Here is a 20,576-nt window from a genome sequence, read left to right on the forward strand (position 1 = left end):
TTTCTTCTACTACGGAGGTCCTGGGGATCAAACTCTGGTTGTTGGGCTTGGGGGTAGGCATCTTTCCTTACTGAACCAGATTGCCATCCACCTAATTTTAATGCTTGCCCTGTTGCTGTCTCTCTACCTAGATTATAGCAGTTCTCTGGACTTGTCTAATCTGATACCCACAGACCCTGGCAGTGGGTAACATTACAGTGCATGCTCAGTAACTGCTGCCTGAGAAACTGACTGATGTCTCCTGATTGACATTAGCTTTAGTATTCTAGTAACACCGCTGTGTAGTTAAATCACACAGCGTTAAATCAGACACAGTGTGTCTACGTGTCTGCTAGAGATCAGACACATCTCAATTAATATCCACCAGCACTACTCGGATCTCATCTGGACTGCTGAACTTGGAGTGGATAATTTATTTTATAAGACCAGCAACTATTTCTGTCTCAATTCAGACACAGAGAAGGCTCACTTCCCACCTCCTAATGTGCAAGGACAGATGAGTCAGGATATCCAAGGTGAAGACACATCAGTTAGTCTGTTTCTATGACCAAGTCCAAGATATAGGTCTTACTCACTTTTATGTACTTAATAATTCCTTGCAAATTTACTTGTACCTAAACTATAGAACTTAAATATAAAAATCTTAAGTAATAACTTTCGCAAAATTTGAATCTCAAGATCCTAGAACTTAGACCCCATTACATGCCTTTTATTTTTGCTTTGTTTCATTGTCAGAGAAGGTTTAATGAGAAAGGAGTCTTGACAGTGGGGGAGGGGTGTAATACCTGAAGAGGGGCAGCAGAAATGCACAAGTAACTGGGGGAAATGCAATTTTATGTGGCTCAGACACACTTTGAAAGAACAAATCCTGGGAACATCAATCAATTAGATGTCTTAAATTATTTCCTTCATTCATCTAAAATCATCTTGTCTTATTCATCTTTGCAACCCAAGAACATAGTGTCTTTTGTGCAGCAAATACTAAACAAAGGTTTGATGAATGGCATCCAGTTGTCAAATCCAGCCAGTAAATGAGCCGGTAGCAAGATAGGCACCTGTCTTTTTGCTTGCTACTGAAGCTACTCTGGTCATTGAAGAAATGCAACCAGAAGAACCATTCCTCTCTTATTAACAGTTCACCTCTTTCCATCAGTCCTTAGAGCAAAAAGGTCTTGCTAGTGGGTCTTGGAATCTTCTTCTTCTTCATATGTACAAGGTCACATTGCATATATAGACACCAGTGTGTTAAGAATAAGCATGCGACTAATGCATGTACACATTAAATTTTGAACCTACACTTTGTACTGTGGCCAGGACATCACTCTAGGAAGCCTTTCTGAAGGCTACCTGGGATAATAAGATAAGCACCTAACCAGAGCTTGAGCAACAATGACCTCTGGCCTGTTTCTGCTAAGAACTTGGAGATTGGTTCTTTAGCTCTTTCCTTCGTCTTTAAAGATGTTGTGTGCCAACACAAGCTGTGGCAAGAAATGAATAAGATCTTGGAAGCAAGGTGCTCTGAAAACTACAAGACATTTTACATGCATCGTGAGCCTTCTCATTGCTCCCCAGTGCATCTGTAAGTGGTCCTTGGCCTAACTTCCTTGCCCCTATTTGGAGATAGCACAATTGCCCCCTACACTTGTCTTCCTCTCTCACAAGCCCTGGAAGCAATAGGTGGAGATGCTGGAATAGTTCAGGGTCATTTTCTGTTTGTGTGAGCTTTCTGCCCTGTAGCCCCTGACAGCACTTCAGGATGTGCTTATGCAGCCCTAGTTTGTTGCCATGGAGACAGGAAGCTCTGCTTCTCTTCAAGCCTAAGCTAATGGTTTTCATCAAATCCTATTTCCTCTGAGACACGTAAACATGCTACAATGCTTCTATCCATCTTTCCTTCTTAAATATGAAGCCAACAAACATGCCTCACAGTTTTTCATCAGTGTCTCAACCTCTGGGATGGGGCTTTCAGTCACTGCCATACTTGATGCCCGGGGGACTCTTACTCAATGTAGGGAGCGATGTGTATCTTCCTTATATATACACAGAAATTGTTGTTTCTCCACTCCTGGAATCACATGGGCACATAACATCCAGCACACTCACAGGTCACATAACCCTGTTCCCTGGAGACAAAATGTTCAAAGCTACATCCCAGGAGGCTCAACTTGTGAATGCCAAACAAAGCTCCACTCCAAAGGAGAGGTTTCATCCTTTCGAGAGGCCAGGGCTCACAGATCAGGTAGCCAAGAAAGCCCATGACCCCTCCTATCCACAGGACCCAGTGGTACTGAGCCCTCTGTAGACACCAGTGAAAATCCTCTAAATGCTGTACAATGTATGCAGCACCAGAATACAGAAATAAAACCAAGGCAAAAGTAGTTCAGCCCCAGCTCTCAAGTTTCCTCTTAACACTCCTTTAAATGTCAGAATTTATTCATTCACACCAGCTGTTGCCAGCTGCCAACACCACTTCTTAGGTTTCAGGTAGTAAAGAGGCATCGGCCAGACCATTAGCATGGCATCTTCTGACTGAAGACTGTCTCCCAGCCAGAGAGGAATTGATGCCCACAGAACTGGCAACAACCAAATAGTCACAGACAGTTACAAACCCTTTCCTAGTGGACGCCATTTCTTCTCCTTGACCATTTTACAGAGTTCTGCCATGTTTCTTAGTGTGACACTGGTGACACTGGCACAATTATTTCCTTGTTGATTATCCTGTGTCTGTTCACTCCATGTCAATCTAACCATGCTGGCATTAGATAGATGTCCTTACTCTGTCTGTCCATCCTACTTGTTTTCTGATCGTTTTACTTCAAAATTTTAGGTTTTTATTTTTCTCAAAGATGTACATGTAGAACTTTAAAAGTCAAACAGGTTTTGAAGGATCATAATGAAAAAAACTAGTAGCCCTCTGTCTCCCCTTTCCCCAGCCCAGAATCTCCCTCTCCAGGGGCTGCCACGTTCAACTCTTCTGCTCCTTCTGGTATTCGTCTCACATTTTCTAACTGTTGTACTTAAGACACTGCGATTTCTTTATCTTTCAATTTTAGGAACTGCTTAATGATTTGCTGACTGTGGAACCTAAGATTTTGGCCTTTGATACCCTCTCCCTGTCTCCATGGTTAGCTTCCCCCGCTCCAGTCTTATAAAAGCAATTGCAACATTGCAAGAGACTAGCTCAGGCTTCAGCATCAACAGTGGAAACCAGGTTGTCAGCTGAGCTACACAGAAGACTTGCTGTGCTTCTATTTTGTTAGGAGTAACACTTGTGCATGTTGTGGAATTAAGTGCTTAAGTTGGGGTAATGGGATGGGGAGAGGTGACACAGAGATGCCGAGAGAGAGAGAGAGAGAGAGAGAGAGAGAGAGAGAGAGAGAGAGAGAGAGAGAGAGAGAGAGAGAGAGAGAGAGAGAGAGAATACATTATTTTCTGTGTGTGTGTGTGGGGGGGGGGAGTTGGACCAAAAGAAATCACAGAGCCCTTCAGAATATAACACAACAGGGCATTTATTAGTTTTACTTGTTTTTTAAGGATAGCATGTTAGGACCTCTGTTGCCCTATGTTAGTTGGATGCTGATGCCCTCTAGGTCACTGAGAGTTATTATCTAATTCCATTTCACTGTAACACCAGGGCTCAATCCCTTTGTCTTTGTCCTCTACTGACTCACGTGTGTACATGTGTACCATGGTTTTCTTTATGTCTTTCCCTTTTGAGAGTTACTTTATTATTTTATGTGTATTACGGTTTGTCTACATATATGTTTGTTCTCTCTCTCTCTCTCTCTCTCTCTCTCTCTCTCTCTCTCTCTCTCTCTCTGTGTGTGTGTGTGTGTGTGTGTGTGCACGCACACAGCCTGCAGATGTCAGATCTCTTGGGAGTGGAGTTTACAGATATTGGTGAACTGCCACATGATCCTCTCTCAACCTCTGAGCCATCTCCCCAACTCCATTCCTTGCTTTCTTACTTGCTTCCTTATTCTTAGTGACGTGTGTTCTTTATCAAGCTTTTCCCCCAAAGGTACCTGACAATGTCCATATTCTGTCCATACAGATAACTGGCACTCTGGGTAGGTAGAGCATTTGATCTTGAAAGCCGTTTTGCTGTTGGTAAGTTTTAGGAGCTTCACTGTTGCTCTCTGCTTTTCAGTGTTGCCACTGCGAAACTCCCTGGCATTCTGTTTCCTTATACCAAATAGTAGCCATATACCCAATGGCTAGAAACTTTCAGAACATTCTTTTCTCTGATGGCCTGAAGTTCACTGCAATTTACCTTGGTGTGGTTTTCCTATATGGAGTGTACTTTTTAACTCTTGGATATTTTAATGGTTAGTTTACACATCTGCATTCTGTCACATGAACTGTTACAATATTGCCAAATGCATAACTTTACATTTAAACACATTTTACCAACTGTGCTTTATACATACACAAATGTGGTAACATATTACATTGTCTCCTTGTTTTCACTGAAACATTCTTACGATACCCTCCCGTCCATGTGTACATGGTATCTGTTGCTCTTAATTGCCACAGCACATGCCAGGGGTGCATCCAACAGTTTACCTATCTAAAATCCCAGCTTGGGATGTCCTGGTGCTTCCCATGCCCACTGCCAAGAAATACACCAGAAATAACATCTTTGCACACGAGTCCATGGTTTTATTTAAATCTGGCAATGCTGAGTCTTTTGTTCTGGGAACTTCTCTCATATTTTTCTACGTTAATTCTTTCTTCCTGCTTCATTGTTCTCTTTATTAAACTTTCTTACTAAAGTGCTGGCTCAATTGTAAATGTTTTGAAACAAGGTCTTACTATGTAGCCCAGGATGTGATTTTTCCTGCTTCTGCTTCTCAAGGGCTGGGGTTATGAGTGCCTGTCACCATTCCTTGCTCTTAGAGTCGATCAGTGTCTGTCTCTCTCTGTCTCTGTCTCTGTCTCTCTGTCTGTGCCTCCCTCTGTCTCAGTCTCTGTCTCTCCCCTAACCATACTTTCTAAGCGGTACCCTTAATTTCTCACTCCAACTTTCCTATCTTTTTGGTTTGATTACATGTTGACATTAACTCAACTTTGTACTGCTTTCACATCAAGTGCATGTTCCATATAATTCCCACAGCCCTTCCTCATCTCAACACCCTCTCGTCATGAGCTATTATTTTGTGTATGAAGTTATGTCTCTATCTCTGCTGGTATCAGACATGAGCTTGTACGTTATCTTTTACTACCTGAGCTGCTCACAGTCATGCACGTCTCTTGTCTCCTTATTATGCTGCTAAGGTACCTTCACACTGGGCATTTCCCTCCAATGCTGCTGATCCCTGGCTGTGTGCTCACACTTATGAGCAAGGCAATGGAAACTCTGCATCCTCAGCTGGGGTCCCGTGGTGTGTCAGTGCAGTGGGTGAATGGCAACTGGCTTCAAAAGACCATTCATATTCTAATTCCTGGAACTCCTGAGTGTTGCCTTATTTGGAAAAAGAGTCTGCAGATACCAGCAAAGTTAAGTGTATTCAGAAGATGAGATCAAACTAGATTACCCAGTGATTCTAAATCAAATCACAAGTATCCTTATAAGAGCAAGACAGAGGGCGATGACAGAACGGGGAGAGGAAGAGGCCATGTGAGCCCTGAAGCAGAGACTGGGGTGATGTGTAGTCATGGTGATAGTCCAAGAAATGCCTGGATCTACCAAAGCTGGGTAGGAGATGGAAGAAATGATTCTCTCCAGGCCTTGGAGGAGCACGGGCCTGCCAGATCTGGAGCTTGTAACTCAAAAACTACCAGAGGATTAAATGTCCGTCCATTTTATGCTACCTGGATTGTGATGTTTATTGCGATAGCCATAGGGAATGAATGTGGTGAGCTTTGCTGGGGGCTGACGGAATGGAACCTATTTCTCTGACCTCACCAGACTGTCAAAAAGACAGATCTTTTTTCTTTTAAGACAGAATCCCCTCAGTAGAGTCCTCTAAACTATTGCCAGATTGCTGCTTCTCTGAGAACACAGAAATGGGCTGGGGAGCTGACACTCACCTTAGGAACTGTCACTTAGTCCTCTTATTTCCATGACATTGTCAAGACCACCTTAAGATGCAGTGAGCATCACCAATCTAACCTTTGGTGGCTCAGACCTCGGCTTCCTAATGTGTTCAGGGGGCAGATACAAGCCAGTATTATCTAGAGACTGAGCAGGTAGTATGACTTCTTACCACTCTCTTGTTTTCAATAGCATGTACACTCCAGCTCTCAGGAATATTTGCTGTCTCTAGTTCCCAATCCTTTCTTGAGCTCAGAAGAAGTGTCAGTCTGCCTGTTTATTATCATTTTCCCTTGGAGGCCATTAAACTTCAGCTTTTACAACTACTGTGGCGTTAACCATTTGTTGAATAAAAATGGTTTGTTCACCGTCTCTTCTGCTGTTATACCTTTTGGTTTCTTTGTTCTTGTACCTTCTTAGTGTGCATTTCCTCTATTCATAGACTTTCCCAAAAGTCACCAACTTGTTTCAATCAGCTATGTGTAAACATAAAGATCACTTTACACACTATCATTCGAAGAACTCATACCGGTCGACAAAATCACAATCATCATCACCATCTCCATCATCATCACCATCATCTCAACTTTGTTTAGGAAAATATAGTGTTTTATAGTATATTTACTTAGACTGAGCCATCTTAAAATATTACATTTTAGCTTCTTTATGCTCCATGCAATGTCCCATTTCTCCATCTTCACTGGGCTATTTATCTCCATGTATTCCATTATCCTATGTTATTCTAACACATATCTTATACCCCATGCAATTTCCAGTCCTGTTTGGAAGCATCTCTAATGGCTTTAGACTGCAAAAATTTGTTCCTTCACCCCAAACAAATTGTTATTTTCCACACTGGTCAGTAAAATCAAAATTTGCACTCCCCATTTCAAATGGCAAAAGCGTCTCTGCAAAACATGGTAGACACCGGGAATATAAACCGCTATAAATGAATTCGAGTTACAAGCATGAGATGTGATGTCCAATATACTGCAAAGCAAGCAATATTTTTTGAGGATAGAGTCTCTATCTTCCTTAACTATATGTCTACAGCAACCAGCACAGTGCTTGACACAGAGTTATTGAATGGAAATATGAATGGGTCAATGAACTCACAAGGTACTGTGTTTACAACTGTACACAACATATAGATTGTTTTAATGTCTAAAAATAATCAAGATGATTAAAACAGTCATCTGTTACTGCACTGACATAGCTGGGATAACATTGGCACAAGGGTCTGTCCAGTGTCTTTGACGTGACAGGTAAGTGAGTAAACCTATCTTCAATCAGAATGTATTAGCCCCCAGATAGCAGCTCACAAAAGGAGATAAAAAAACGTACGGCTTACCCGGAAAGCACTCCCAGGACGAGGTTGAGAACGAAGAAGGATCCGATGATGATGAGGGGGATGAAGTACAGCCAGTTCCAGGTGGCTCCTAAGGCATCATTGGTCTGAAAGAAAGAAAAATGGTTTCGTAAGATTTAAAGCCACCCCAGGAGCAAGGCCTACATTCCAGAGGTTTCATACAGTGGGTGATGTAACAGTCATGGCGTGATACAGTTCAACATTACCTCACCCCCATCCCCACTCCACTTTATTGTAAGACAACTCACATTTTACCCTGTGCCTAGTGAAGGTCACATCAGTATCTCTGCAATATCCTGAGTGAGAGAATTCTAATACCCTTACTTAGAAGAAGTGAAAACTGAATGGAAAAAGCCAAAAAAAAAAAAAAATTCCTAAGGTTATAAAAAGGTGAGTTGGCTTTTTAGTTCTTGGTAACATTTATTCTCATTCTTTGCACTCTTAAGCTAGATAAATAGAAAAAGAAAAAAAAAAACCCAAGGGCAGGCTGAACTTGTCACCCTACCCCATGGGTGTTAGAAAAGCTCTTAGAAGAGATGCTTAGGATGAATTAGGCTCTTGCTTATGTTCTGGGGTTAGCTGTCCTTTACCCATCACAAGCTGGTAATACAGAGCTGGCCCAGGTCTGGCCCCAGCAAAGCCCTGGGCAGAACAAAGACTATGTCTAGATTTTCAGAGTGATAGTACGAGATCTGATCACCCTCAAGCTCTCTCATCAGGCTCCCTTCTCCCCTACCTCTTGCTAATACAGAGAAGTGGGGGGGAGGACACAGAAATATAGATTATGGATTCTTGTATCCAAGTTGGATACAGAGTTGCTGAGGCGCCCAGAACTGAGAAAGGGTGACTTGCCATGTCTTATGAGACCCTTGAAATTTGAGCTCCAAGAATACTCTCAACAAAGGGTCTTGTTCATTGGGTTCTTCCTGCTCAACTTTTTCTGAAGGGATTTTCTGGATTTGTACTTCCCGCATGCAGACCTTTGAACACACTCCCTAACCCCACCCTTCATGAATCACTTTCAATATCCATTTGAAACTCACAATGGATATTTTGTCCCTAATTTATTGGGGAAACAGGTCCCTCAAGATCAAATGCCAGATCTAGAGCTAATGTGCTGACTTAATAAAACTAAGTCCAGAGCTCAGAACATCTGTGGTGCAGTGCTGGCCCATCCATGTCTTCTATGTGCCTCTTAATCCTTACTACAAAACCCTGGGAATATATCTTAAAGTGGTCATCCTCATGTTTCTTGTGGACTTATATAAACCAAATCAATTTTTCCCTCTCCAGTTTGTCTCATTTTTTCCCCCATTCCAATGTCAAGCCACATAACTTATCTGTGGATTGGCTATGGCCGCTGTCACTGGACAGTCAAATCTTCCATTAAAAATAATCCCAAGTCCTTTTGGCAACTTTGTGTCTTTTGTTCTGGCCCTGCACTGATCACAGATCAGATCACTGGAATAAAGTTGACTCAAAATTTGACACAAACTACATGAAAAAAAATTAAACTGTATGGAACAAAGTTCTGCCTACTTCAGTGTCAGAGACTTAGGTCTTTGGCTTACCGGAGTCTTGGATAGATACAAGTAGAGAGGACACAGGGCAAATCTCAGAGAAAGCCATGTCTCATCATCAGAAAGAAGATGCAGCAGAACCAGATGCTGAGAGCAAGTGGGGTGTGAAGAACAGGGCAGGCGGGTGTGGCTGAGATGACTGAGGTGTGCATCTTGCTGTGAGCTAAGGTAGACACTGATGCTCACCACAGAGCTCTGCCTGTCTTCATGATTATGGGGAATCTAATATATCTTTCAAGTCTTGTTAACTTCAGTGGCTCCGGATGAATACAATCCACTTGCTTTAAGGGTTCAATAGTCCCTCCTTCAGTGTTCTTTGGCAGCAGGGACAAAGTTTACGCCAAGCACCCGGATCAGAGCTCAGCTGCCCATAAAAGTGTCAATATCAGCAGTGGCAATGTTGAAATTGTGGAGTTTGAGGTATCTCTGATCTCCCACTGAACTGTGGTTGAAAGGGAGCTAGGGCAGCTACAGAGTAAAACCTATATAACTATATAAAACATTGCGTACTCTGCATTGCCTTGATTTGTAGAAGGCAAGGATGGCATTTTGTGGAAAATGGGTTTGGTAACCAAAGAAAGTTAGGGAAATGGCAGATTATCTATGTCTCACAGCTAGTGAGAAGAATGGTGGAAAGACATATTGCTTACTTCATTCATTATACCATTTCATTAACTTCCTTGGTGGTGAACCCTTCTCTTTCAAAAAAAAAAAAAAAGAAAGAAAGAAAAGAAAAGAAAACTCTATGAATACATCAGAGGATATATTCCATGAGACAAAAGGATAAGAGAATCTCCCTTATTGACTAAGACTCTGAAATGTCCTTCCTAATACCTCTACAAAACTCACATGACAAATAGTACTGGTCCAGCCAGAGTTGGCTGAGAATGCTTTGGGTTTACTCTTAACTATCTGAGTATTTTAATATCTGGGATGTGACGAAGACTTTGGCATACACAGAGGTAATTAATTAATAAATGGCCACACTTTGAAGATGACGACGCGCTTGTTAAAAATAGATCAATACAAATCCATCCTGGTAACACTTTCTCCATCTGTGAAATTTCCTCTGAATTACACACGTCATCAATTTCAGCAATGGGGCATCCTGGAAGAAGAAAAAGGAAGAAGAGGAAGAGAAGGGGGGAAATGAATAGCTGTGAAGACATCAGCCCCAGCAGCTTGATGTTCTGGGGGTTAAGGAAATGACTGGCAGCTCAAAAGGTCCTGCAGAAGAGAGAAGCTTGATAGCGCCTGTCCGCCATCACTCACGGCCCTTCAACACCACTGCTGAATTCCCTCCACACTCAACTCCTAACAAGCACTTTCCTTCTTGTCCTCCTTCCTCCACCTTTTCTGACCAGGTGGCTTCCCACCCCTTCACATGTTTATTGTGATCCAAAAGCCAACGGGATGAAGGGGACACTCCTCATCAGAAAGTGGGCAAGCAAAGGACGTTGCTCACGATTCCCTCCTTCAAAATGGCAAGGTTCTTTCAGATGCTAAATGGAGCTTTCGTCTCCTTCTGATTCATCATTATTAAAAACTTAAAATTGTCCAGTGTAGGAGAGATGTCTATATTTTAGTGTGTATATTTTGAGACTTAAAAAAAATGAAGCAATCAACAACGCTGAAGGCATGAAGCATCCTGATACTGTGAGTCAGGGTTCCATTGGCAGTGTGGCCAGAGTCGGGTCATTCTCTTGTGCTGTCCAGGTGACTGTCTCTAGGGGGGATAGGAGGTCACAGTCTGGAGAAAAAGAGCTTCCCCTTTTGCTCATCACTGTGCCTGTGACTGTTACAATGCTCAAAGGGCACTATTGTGTCTAGGATACTCAAACCTTATTTTGAACTTTAGGAACATGAGATAGCCATGCTAAGGTCTTCAGATAAAATCCTGATGCATGAGACTGCAGCTTCCAAAATATAATCTGCTAGTTCCTGCCCCAGTACAGTCTCATAGGAGAATCTTTCCCACCCAGACCTCTAATGGGAAACAACTGTGGATTAGGCCTTTCCCTGCAATGAATGTCACCTAGAGAACAACCTCTTCATTTCACACCTATGGAACACTTGCCACAATGATGAACTTTGGACTGAAGGATATCTGAGTGTCTGGCAAAGCTTAGTCTGTGTGATATATCATACCAGAGAAAATTTGCTTGTGGATCAGAGTCCCAGGTATGGAAGACACCTCAACTGGATTATAGGTGCCTCCCACTTGCTAGATCTGAGATGGGCGTAGCAAAAATGAAAAGGCGGAATCACTGGCCTCATGTCCTCATATGACAATCTCAAGCCTCACATTGATTGTTTGCCCTTTAGAGCCAGATGCTATTCTCCTGACCTTAGACATTAGAACTCCAGCTGAACTTGACATTGGGACTTGTACAAGTAACCTCCCAAAGACTTGTGGCTTTTATTTGGCCCTGGTCTAAGAGCTGTACCATTACCTTCCATTGTTCCAAATCTCCCAATTTAGGTAGAGGCATACTGGTTCTGCTGGTTTCTACTGGCTTCACCAGTTTGCAAACAGCTTCATGTGAACATCCCAGCCTCTGATTCTCCTACTAAACCCTTTCCTCCTTGGTCCGTTGCTTTTCCATGGAGTACCCTAGCAGGCCTACCACGTGATAGGCATTAGAGAGAGCTTTTCCTTGGCTCATTGTCCTCTACTTTTAAGGGTTGATGTGCCTAAAATGCACATTCCTCTGCCTGGCCCTTTTCCTGATGCTAGTCTAGCTGTTCCTCCTCCTTCTCACCTGTCGCTTCACTGAATGGCACACACATGCACATGTGCACATGACAACGATGATGACAGACAGAGAAAGAAGTTTGGGGGTGGCAGCCCACCTGCACAGGAGTGCTCAGCGGGTACCAGTCCTGACATCGTGGGACTGCGTTTCTTTGGGAACCTGCCTGATTGAGGGTGGTAAGCTCACCCACTCCCTGTGTAAACAGGCACACATGGCAATTATCACATTAATCTTCGGGGGTGGGGTGGGAGAGATGCAGGAAGATAGGGCAGGAGGAGCCAAACTGGAGAGAAAGATAGGAATGGAAAGAGCAAGGAGAAAGGGGCCTTATAGTTCTTCCTCTCGGAGGACATACATTCAGAACTCTTACAGGGTCCTACCCAGCTCTGTGGAAAGGATGCTGAAGCACCTGCCAGTCATGCTCTTGCTTTCTCAGAGCAGCTCTGAGCAGAAAAGCTGAACTCCCTATGACATGCTTATGGCTGAAAGTATTGGGAAAGAAAGAGCAGGTTCCTGAATTCTTTAGAAACAGTCTTTGGGGAACCCCCTTATTCCCAGGTTTGAGGCAGTCCTAGGTGGAAGACCCAAACCAGATTGCAGGCTTCCTTAGCCGAAGCACAGCTTCCATTTGAGGTCAGGGGGATTCTCTGTCAGGGTTTTGCATATCTCTGTCAGGTATTAGCATAGCCTTGGCCTCCACTTAACAGATACCAGTGGGAATCCCTGAGTTGTGACAAATGAAAATGTCTCCAGAATTTCCAAATGGTTTACATGGAAAGATACAAACAGCTTCAGACTAAAAACCTCTGGCCTCGGGACTCCATCTTAATTAGAGATCTTCAATTTCACTAATTACTAATAGCTCAGGTTGGAAGGTGGTGGAACAGCTACCAGACTGCCAAAAGAGACAGACCATTTGTCTCAGCCAATGCTAACCACTCCTAAGAAAAGGAACATGGTTATGAAATGTGAATACAGATGTAAATTCTCAACAAATACCTTCTGCCAAGGTCCCGAACCAGGCAAACGATTCCTCAGCAAGTAACTATTCCTCCTTGTCCCTCCTCCCTCCTAACACATCCATGGGGGCCTCCATCCTACCCCAAGGGACTTAGGTGGCCTGTTTTGGAACTCAAATGATTTCATCCTACACATTCATGAATTACCTACTGAGGAGCAAATTCTTTCCTCTAAAGAAAATCGAACAGCAGAACAGTCACAGTCTTGCTCATCATGGAACTTGTAGTATAATAGGGAATATTCATGTGAACAGGTAAAACACACAGAAAAGTATAATTCCAAATGAGGCCAGTGTTGGTAAGGGACAGTGGAGTGCTCAGGCAGGTGATGGATTCACTCTGGTCAACAGAAAGGTAACGATGTGTCTTAGAGAAAGAATTCCATGAATGAAAGTGAGGTGTGGTCTACAAGAAGGAAAAGGGGTGCCCTCTTTGAATGAATGATATTATCATGCAGTACCTCTCCTGCACGATCCCATGTAGATATTCTGAAACATACAAAAGAAAAAAAACCTCACAGGCTACCTCTTAGATGAATCTTTTCATAATGTACATTACTACATCATTATTCAATAGCCCTTGGGCCTCTTCTGGCTACCATTTTCCTTTCTTAACTGTAACCAAGTCTTGACTTTTCTAAGTATTCATTAGGCAGGACTCATCATTGGTTAGTGCCATGTGAATTCTCCCTTCCATATGTTAAACCACCCATAGGAGTCAGTGGTTTGGGTGTGACAGAGTTTGTGCTGCCCCTGGCCAGACTTTCTACCGATAACCTACAAGAATATTCATCCCCAGCTGCTGTGGGTGCTATCTCTGAATAGCTCTCATGATAGCCTCATTCTTGGCCCCTCCTTAGAAGCCTGTTCCTGGCTAGAAGACCAGCCTCAACATGAACTTCATACCCTTGTGATAATAATGGGAGGACTTGTGGCCAAGATTGATGGTCCATCCTCTGTCAGGCTGGATGAAACACTCGTGTTATGCATTCACACTTGGAACTGCCTATTGAACAAGGCTGATACAAACACTTCTGAGACCACATCTCCGCCTCAAGTTCCCCAACCTACCTACTTTTCTCCCATTCTTTCAGGAATCTCCTAGCACTGATTCATCTATAATCCATTCAATAAGCAAGCACCTCCATCCCAGAGTCGATTTCTATGGAATCTGACTTGAGATGTTTTATACCGTCCGTGCCAGGGCTTTGACTAACCTTAACAGGCTGACAGCACCTGAATCATAGCTGTTTGGTGATATTTCTATCAACAGAGCCACTGGATGCTTTTGCCACCCCATGTTTTAGGAAAATGACACAATGAACAGTATAGCTTATAAGCTGTTGGATATTCTGAATCCCACCCATGTATTATTGAAGCTGGTTCCCTGCATACTAGGAAGAAAATTATGAGTTTACAAGGCCCAATCTATCATTTTCTAGAAGAAACTGAAACCCAGAGAGGCATAATGACTCCTTTGAGGATACAAATTACTGAAGGATCTGTATCCACACTCTAGAGCTGTGGTGACTCAGTTTCATGAGACTCTGACTCTTGTTATCTGGTGGCATCAGAATGCCTGAAATCAATCCCATCCACATTGTCACCATCTTTAAGGCAGTGGTTCTCAACCTATGGGCTGTGATCCCTTTATGGGTCACATATCAGACATCCTGCATATCAGATATTACATTACAATTTGTAACAGTAGCAAATTACAGTTATGAAGTAACAACAAAATAATTTTATGGTTGGGGGCCACTATAAGACGAAGAACTGTATTATAGGGTTACAGCACTAGGAAAGTTGAGAACCACTGTTCTTAGGGAAAACAAACACAAGCAGGATCCTACAAGCCCCAGCTACCCTCCCAGCCCCCAGCAAGGAGGAGAATGGGAAAGCAGATGGAAGGAGAGAAGACAGAAAGTTCTTCCTGAGTTCCAGGAGGCAAGTCATTTCATTATGTCTCAGGTCCTGTAGCAGACTTCATAAACATGCCAAGTACACACAAGCTAGTCCCAGGGCAGCACCTGCCTGAGCCAGGAGCTGTAAGTAACTAATGCTCTCTGTGGAGTATGGTCAGTCAAAGATACCTGAGCTTGATACAGCTAACTTGTCCCTCTTGGCCTGCATTGTCAGGAACTGTCCTGAAGAATACAGCTAAGTCTAACATATACACAAGTAAAACTAGAATACCAGACTTCTAACTTCCAAACCACTCTGCAAAGCCCCCCTATTCTACATATTCTTTTTGGTACTTAATATTGCATATGGCCACATGTCCCATTAGTATTTCCTATGGAATTAGTATTATCACAAGATTATATCTGGAGACTCCATAAAGTTTAAGGGCATGAGGAAGACACTTCTGCTTAAGGTCAAAGCTACTGACATCAGACTATGAATACTGCAATTTAAATAGAGAAAGGATAAAGATATCAAGCAAAGTTTTAGGCGACTTTTCTTTCATCTGAATTTGGAAAAAGAAACTCTCTAATGGCTAATTAAAAGACATTCCAGGCAGGGCGTGGTGGCGCACGCCTTTAATCCCAGCACTTGGGAGGCAGAGGCAGGCGGATTTCTGAGTTCGAGGCCAGCCTGGTCTACAAAGTGAGTGCCAGGACAGCCAGGGCTATACAGAGAAACCCTGTCTCGAAAAACCAAAAAAAAAAAAAAAAAAAAAAAAAAAGACATTCCAAGGAAGGGAGATAGCTGATAATGATAAGTCTACAAATAGTTGCATCAGCAGTACCAAGGAAGGCAATATAAGACAAGAAGAATCAGGCTATAGGGGACTCTCATTGGCAGCCTGAACTACACAGATCTGCCATTCTCCAAGAGTCCTTCTGGTTTTGCTCCTTCCCCTAATCCTGGTTCTACCAGATCTTGGGTCCTTTCATACTTAGAGACTCTCCTCGGATCTATAAGGCTTTTCCTAAGTACACCACTCCAGGATTTCCCTCAGCAATTAGGTATACCTCATAGTAGCATGTATATTCATTCAACATGTCTGAGTAGGTACTGTGCATCAAATCAGTGGGAAAGCAAAATAGTAGTCAAGGGCTTTGGTATCTATAAAAAAGCTAAGTCAGTAGGGGAAAAAAAAGAACCCACCTGCAACTGAAAATTCAGCGTTAAGTGCTATGCTTCAGCATTTAGTCTTACTCACTTATAGATCTTTTTAAAATGGGTTCTGTTCTGTCTCTTTTATATATTGTCCCTCCCTTCCCACTAGGGCTAAATGCTTTTTGGAGAAAGAACCTTATCTCATATTTCTGCATGTACTTCTACCAATACCAAGGATATTACTCTACAAACAAGAGATTCTTAATAATAGTATTGACTAATAAAAGATTATAAATCTCCTGATATTCTTCTGCTTCACAGGCCTATATGAGTTTTCTTCTCTGGAAATAAATAGATCACTTGCAAAATGGCATCTCTGTTGACATACAGCAGGTACACTTAGCTAGCTCAAATGTTCACAGTATATTAGCGCAGACACCCAAGGAAAAAGCGTCAGGATAATCATTTGCCTTGGCTTTCATTTTTCCTTCTCACCAGATTCTGAACAGAAGGTAAATTAATTTATCACGGAAGATATCTGGGTTAATTAACAACTGTGCACCAAACTCTAGGTGATGCTGGTTAGCCTTGCTGGCTTCCTGAAGAAACTCCAGAGCAATTGCTTTTGTGTTTTGTGGTCCCGGGAAAACCTCCTGCTTTTCAATAAGAACTGGGCTGCTTTGCTTGGCCTCAGTGGGAGAGTATGTCCCTAGTTCTGCCACTGAGAATTGATGGGCCAGGGTGGTGTCCAGAGATGGAGTTCCCCCTTCTAAGAGGAGAGGGGGAGGGGGTGGGGAGAAGAGGCTATATGGGTGGGTGGGGGTTCTGGGAGGAGAGGGGGGCTGCAATCAGGATGTAAAATTAATAGCTAAATTAAAAGGGGAAATAACAGCTTGAAAGCAAGGGCCCAAGGTTCAGGAGTTTTTGTTTCTCCAAGACTTAAGTCAGCATCTCTGGAAAGCATGTTAGATTTCACTTGCAGTGATGCTGTGATTAATGAATGCAAGAGGCCTACATGTCTGCTTATCACCTGAGACGTGAGAAGAGCTAGGCGAAACTCTCTTAAGATCTGATGACAGATTAGTTCCCCATACTTGTAGCACTGGGCTACAAGGAAGCACAGGGTACCACTTCTTCCCCTCTCGTGGCTACTGTGGAACTTAGGGGAAGTCAGAGGCTAAATGCTAGTCCCCTTTACCTGTGAGAAGCCTGGTGTACATCACCTGTGTCCTATAACCATCACTAACTCCTGTGCCCGAGACTATCTAAAGGACAATCTGTCCTTTCAGTCGGTGTCTATGTGAGACATCTATTCCCATTCCATCTCAATATGCTTCACTTTGCCCTCAATCCCAGGTTCTAATCATCTACTTCCCAGCATCTTTCTCATCCACTGAGCTATACTCTCTGGTTCACTCTGAAGCTGCCCTCATAGAAGTTCATGTTGATTCTTCCCTTGGCTCACACGTGTATACAAAGCTCAATTCAACCCAACATTTTTAATCACTTGAGGTGAGGTACACATCTGAAACAGAATACAGATAATAAATAGTGGCCATTACTTCCTCAACCTGAGAATGGTGGAAAGAATTGCCTTGTGTGTCTACTACTTGTAGGAAACTTTTGAGTTCATCCAGGTGTGATGTGATAGGGTTAAAGACAATGAGTATCACAAGAACACACCTAAGTTGTCCAAAGGCGGATACTCTATCTGGGACACTAAGAAAACCATTGAAACATCTTAAAATATTGTCCTGTGTCTTTGACTTCAAGGTATCAAAGAGATATTAAAGAGATAAAAGTGGTTTTTACTTCCTCTCGTTAAGCATCCACTTTGGGCTGGACACTCTACCAAGGATATAGCATATACTGATTCTAATCTACATCCTATATGTTAAACACAAACAAGGTAAGCCTGATACTGGAAATATAGATAACTGCCTAGGGCCACTGAGGTCATGGATCTTGGTGGAGAATCTACAAGTGCCATTTTACTAAAGCAGTATAATCCCTAGCCGCCTTCTAATGTCCATCCTTATAGCTGCCATTTTACTAAAGCAGTATAATCCCTAGCCGCCTTCTAATGTCCATCCTTATAGCTGCCATTTTACTAAAGCAGTATAATCCCTAGCCGCCTTCTAATGTCCATCCTTATAGCTGCCATTTTACTAAAGCAGTATAATCCCTAGCCGCCTTCTAATGTCCATCCTTATAGCTGCTGAAAAGTACACTTCTTATTCCTCACCAAGGAAGCGTTTCTTTGCAATAGACAGAGACCATTACAGAAAACCACGACTGATCAAAAGGTAGAGATGTGGACCCAAGACCCAATTGATCCGTCTACAGCATAACGTATTCCCTAAGGCTTGGTGATTATTTCAGAGGAGGGAGGCAGAAAGATTGTAAGAGCCAGAGGAGCAGAAATCTTGCTATGAGATTGTGTCTCCCAGAAATGTTGGAGAGGATACACTCATCAAGTCTTCCCAATAAGAATGCCAAAATCTGACCTGAACAAGGACATCAAAAAGTATGTTAATGTGAAAGTGGAGAAATGCGGGAGGTTTCAACCCTGGACAAAGAACTGCAGACAGCTAGATCCTGGAGCTGGAAAAAGAAGTCTTTCCAAGGGAGGATAAAAAATGGTCAGCCCTGAAATTTTATACAAAGAAATAACATTATATGGATGGAACAGGTTGTATTCAATGTATTTAGTAATACACACACACACACACACATACAAATACACACATACACACACAAACACACACACACATACAAACACATATACAAACAAGCACACACATACATACACACACAAACACACATATACATACCTGTGTACAGGCATGGGTGTATGTGTGTGTGTAAAAACAAATAAAAAGGAGTCTATGATTTTAAAGAAAATAAAGGAGTGGGGTACATGGGAGGAGTTGGGAGAAGGAAAGGGAAGTGGAAATAATGTATACCTTGTAATCTCAAGCTATAAAAATATATAATAAAAAATAAAAAAATAAAATAAAAAAGACACAATAAGGGTATGCAAGTCTAAATGTCTCCTGGTTAGTATACTAAAGAGCTAGAACCCACACCTAGATTTTCTCTTTCTTCTCTCAGTACGCTGTGTTACCTGGGCCTGTGGGTGGGGAAGAGAAAGAAATAATCATGTCGTTTCCCTTGGAGTGTGTCTGAGAACAGAGCTACAGGTGCAGGCGTTCACAGTAGCAATGCCAGCAGGACGAATGGTTCCTGACTCTCAGAGTTCTACCCAGATGGGATGTTCTTCCTACTCTGCACCCTGACCTCACAGTTTCTTCTCTGCCTCAGACACCTGGTGAATCTGGGAAGCTGACACAGCCAGTTCTGTGGTTAGTTGCACAACTGCCATTCTGCTGCCAGGGAGATCCTGTTAGTCATCAGAGCTGGGGGCAGTTGTCATTTCTAGCCTATATATCTTCCCTTAATATACTGTAGCATTGTCCTGGCCAAAGCCTACAGTGTGTCTGAGCCCAGCCGACCCTATATAAGTTTTCTCCCCAGCACCTGCCAAATACAAGACCATAGCTTCTTGAATGCTGAGTTCTTTCCTAGCTCCATGTTCTTTGTTCATGTTGCCGCTATACTCTGGGGTGCCTGCCTCTGCTTTTCTACCTGAAAAGTTTGGACTCAAAGCTTGATTGAACCTGACATTTACTAGGAAGACTTCCCAGAGGCTACCACACTTGAGTTTTCTGTACTTTATCCCAATACCTCACCTACCTCTCCCCTGTACCTGCTGAATGTAGTATTCTCTACCACAAGGCTCTACACTCAACTGCAAGGAGCAGGTGGATCCAAGTTCCCATTCCAACTTAGCTCTCAGTAAGAACACAGTACATGTTTGTTGAAAGAGTAAATATTAATAAGCTTAATGGGTGGCCTTATAAGACATGGTAGGATAGCTCAGCAATACTTTGCTGAGCATTGCCCCTGTAATTCTAGTGCTAGGAAAGTAGAGTCAGATGGATCACTGGGGCATTCTGGACAGCTAACCTAGCCTAACCAGAAAGTTCCTGGGGCCAGGAAGAGACCCTGTCTTACTTGTCTCGGAGTGATTAGTACCTGAGCAATTACACTTGAGGCTGATCTCTGGCCTCTATGTACAAACAGGTGCGAGAACACAAGCACCCACAAGCGCAGCATTCACATCCACATGAACATACAAGTAGATGAACATACCCTAAACAAATAAGCCTGAAGTCATCAGAAGGAAGGAAAGGAAGCAGGAATTGGGGAGGGGAAGGGAGGGGAAGGGGTGGGAGAGAAGGAAGAGGATGAGAAAGGTCTTTCAAAGAGTTAATTGAATGTGTAGGGGTTTTTCCATGACTAAGAGGGCATAGGTGATTAAAGGGAATTTATCAGGGATTATCATTTAATAAGCTCTTCCTGGGTCTATCTTACCACAAAGACTAACTTATAATCCTCCCCAGAGGAGAGAACCTCTATCACTCTTATCTCTGATGAGCTGGGGAAAGGATTAAAACATGACTGCTAGACTCTGCCCTCTCACACAGTGACAGTCACAGCTGTACGCAAAGCTGGGTAGGGAGATAGAAAAGACAGCTCAGCTGGGAATGGGATGGGCTACTTTCTTGGAGGACCCCCAAAGACCCAGGGAAGTCTCCCTCATTCAGAAAAATACACAGCAATCCTTAGAGACCAAGAAAGGAAGTGGAAGTCCTTTGTAGGGACATCAGAAAGCAGTGCTTTGCAA

At 42.8% G+C, this 20,576-nt stretch overlaps 1 protein-coding gene across 1 annotated transcript in view; it reads right to left on the minus strand.

The window, feature by feature from the left end:
* The window catches only part of Cacna1e (calcium voltage-gated channel subunit alpha1 E), a 485,686-nt gene that overhangs the window by 157,031 nt on the left and 308,079 nt on the right, over positions 1-20,576 (minus strand). The window contains exon 9 of the mRNA XM_085842043.1: positions 7,389-7,492. Coding sequence (XP_085698169.1) covers positions 7,389-7,492 — 104 coding nt within the window. The remainder of the gene's footprint in view (positions 1-7,388; positions 7,493-20,576) is intronic.

This window comes from Mus caroli, unplaced genomic scaffold (genome assembly GCF_978045245.1).
Source record: "Mus caroli unplaced genomic scaffold, Mus_caroli_1 scaffold_1, whole genome shotgun sequence".
Taxonomy (NCBI): Eukaryota; Metazoa; Chordata; class Mammalia; order Rodentia; family Muridae; genus Mus; species Mus caroli.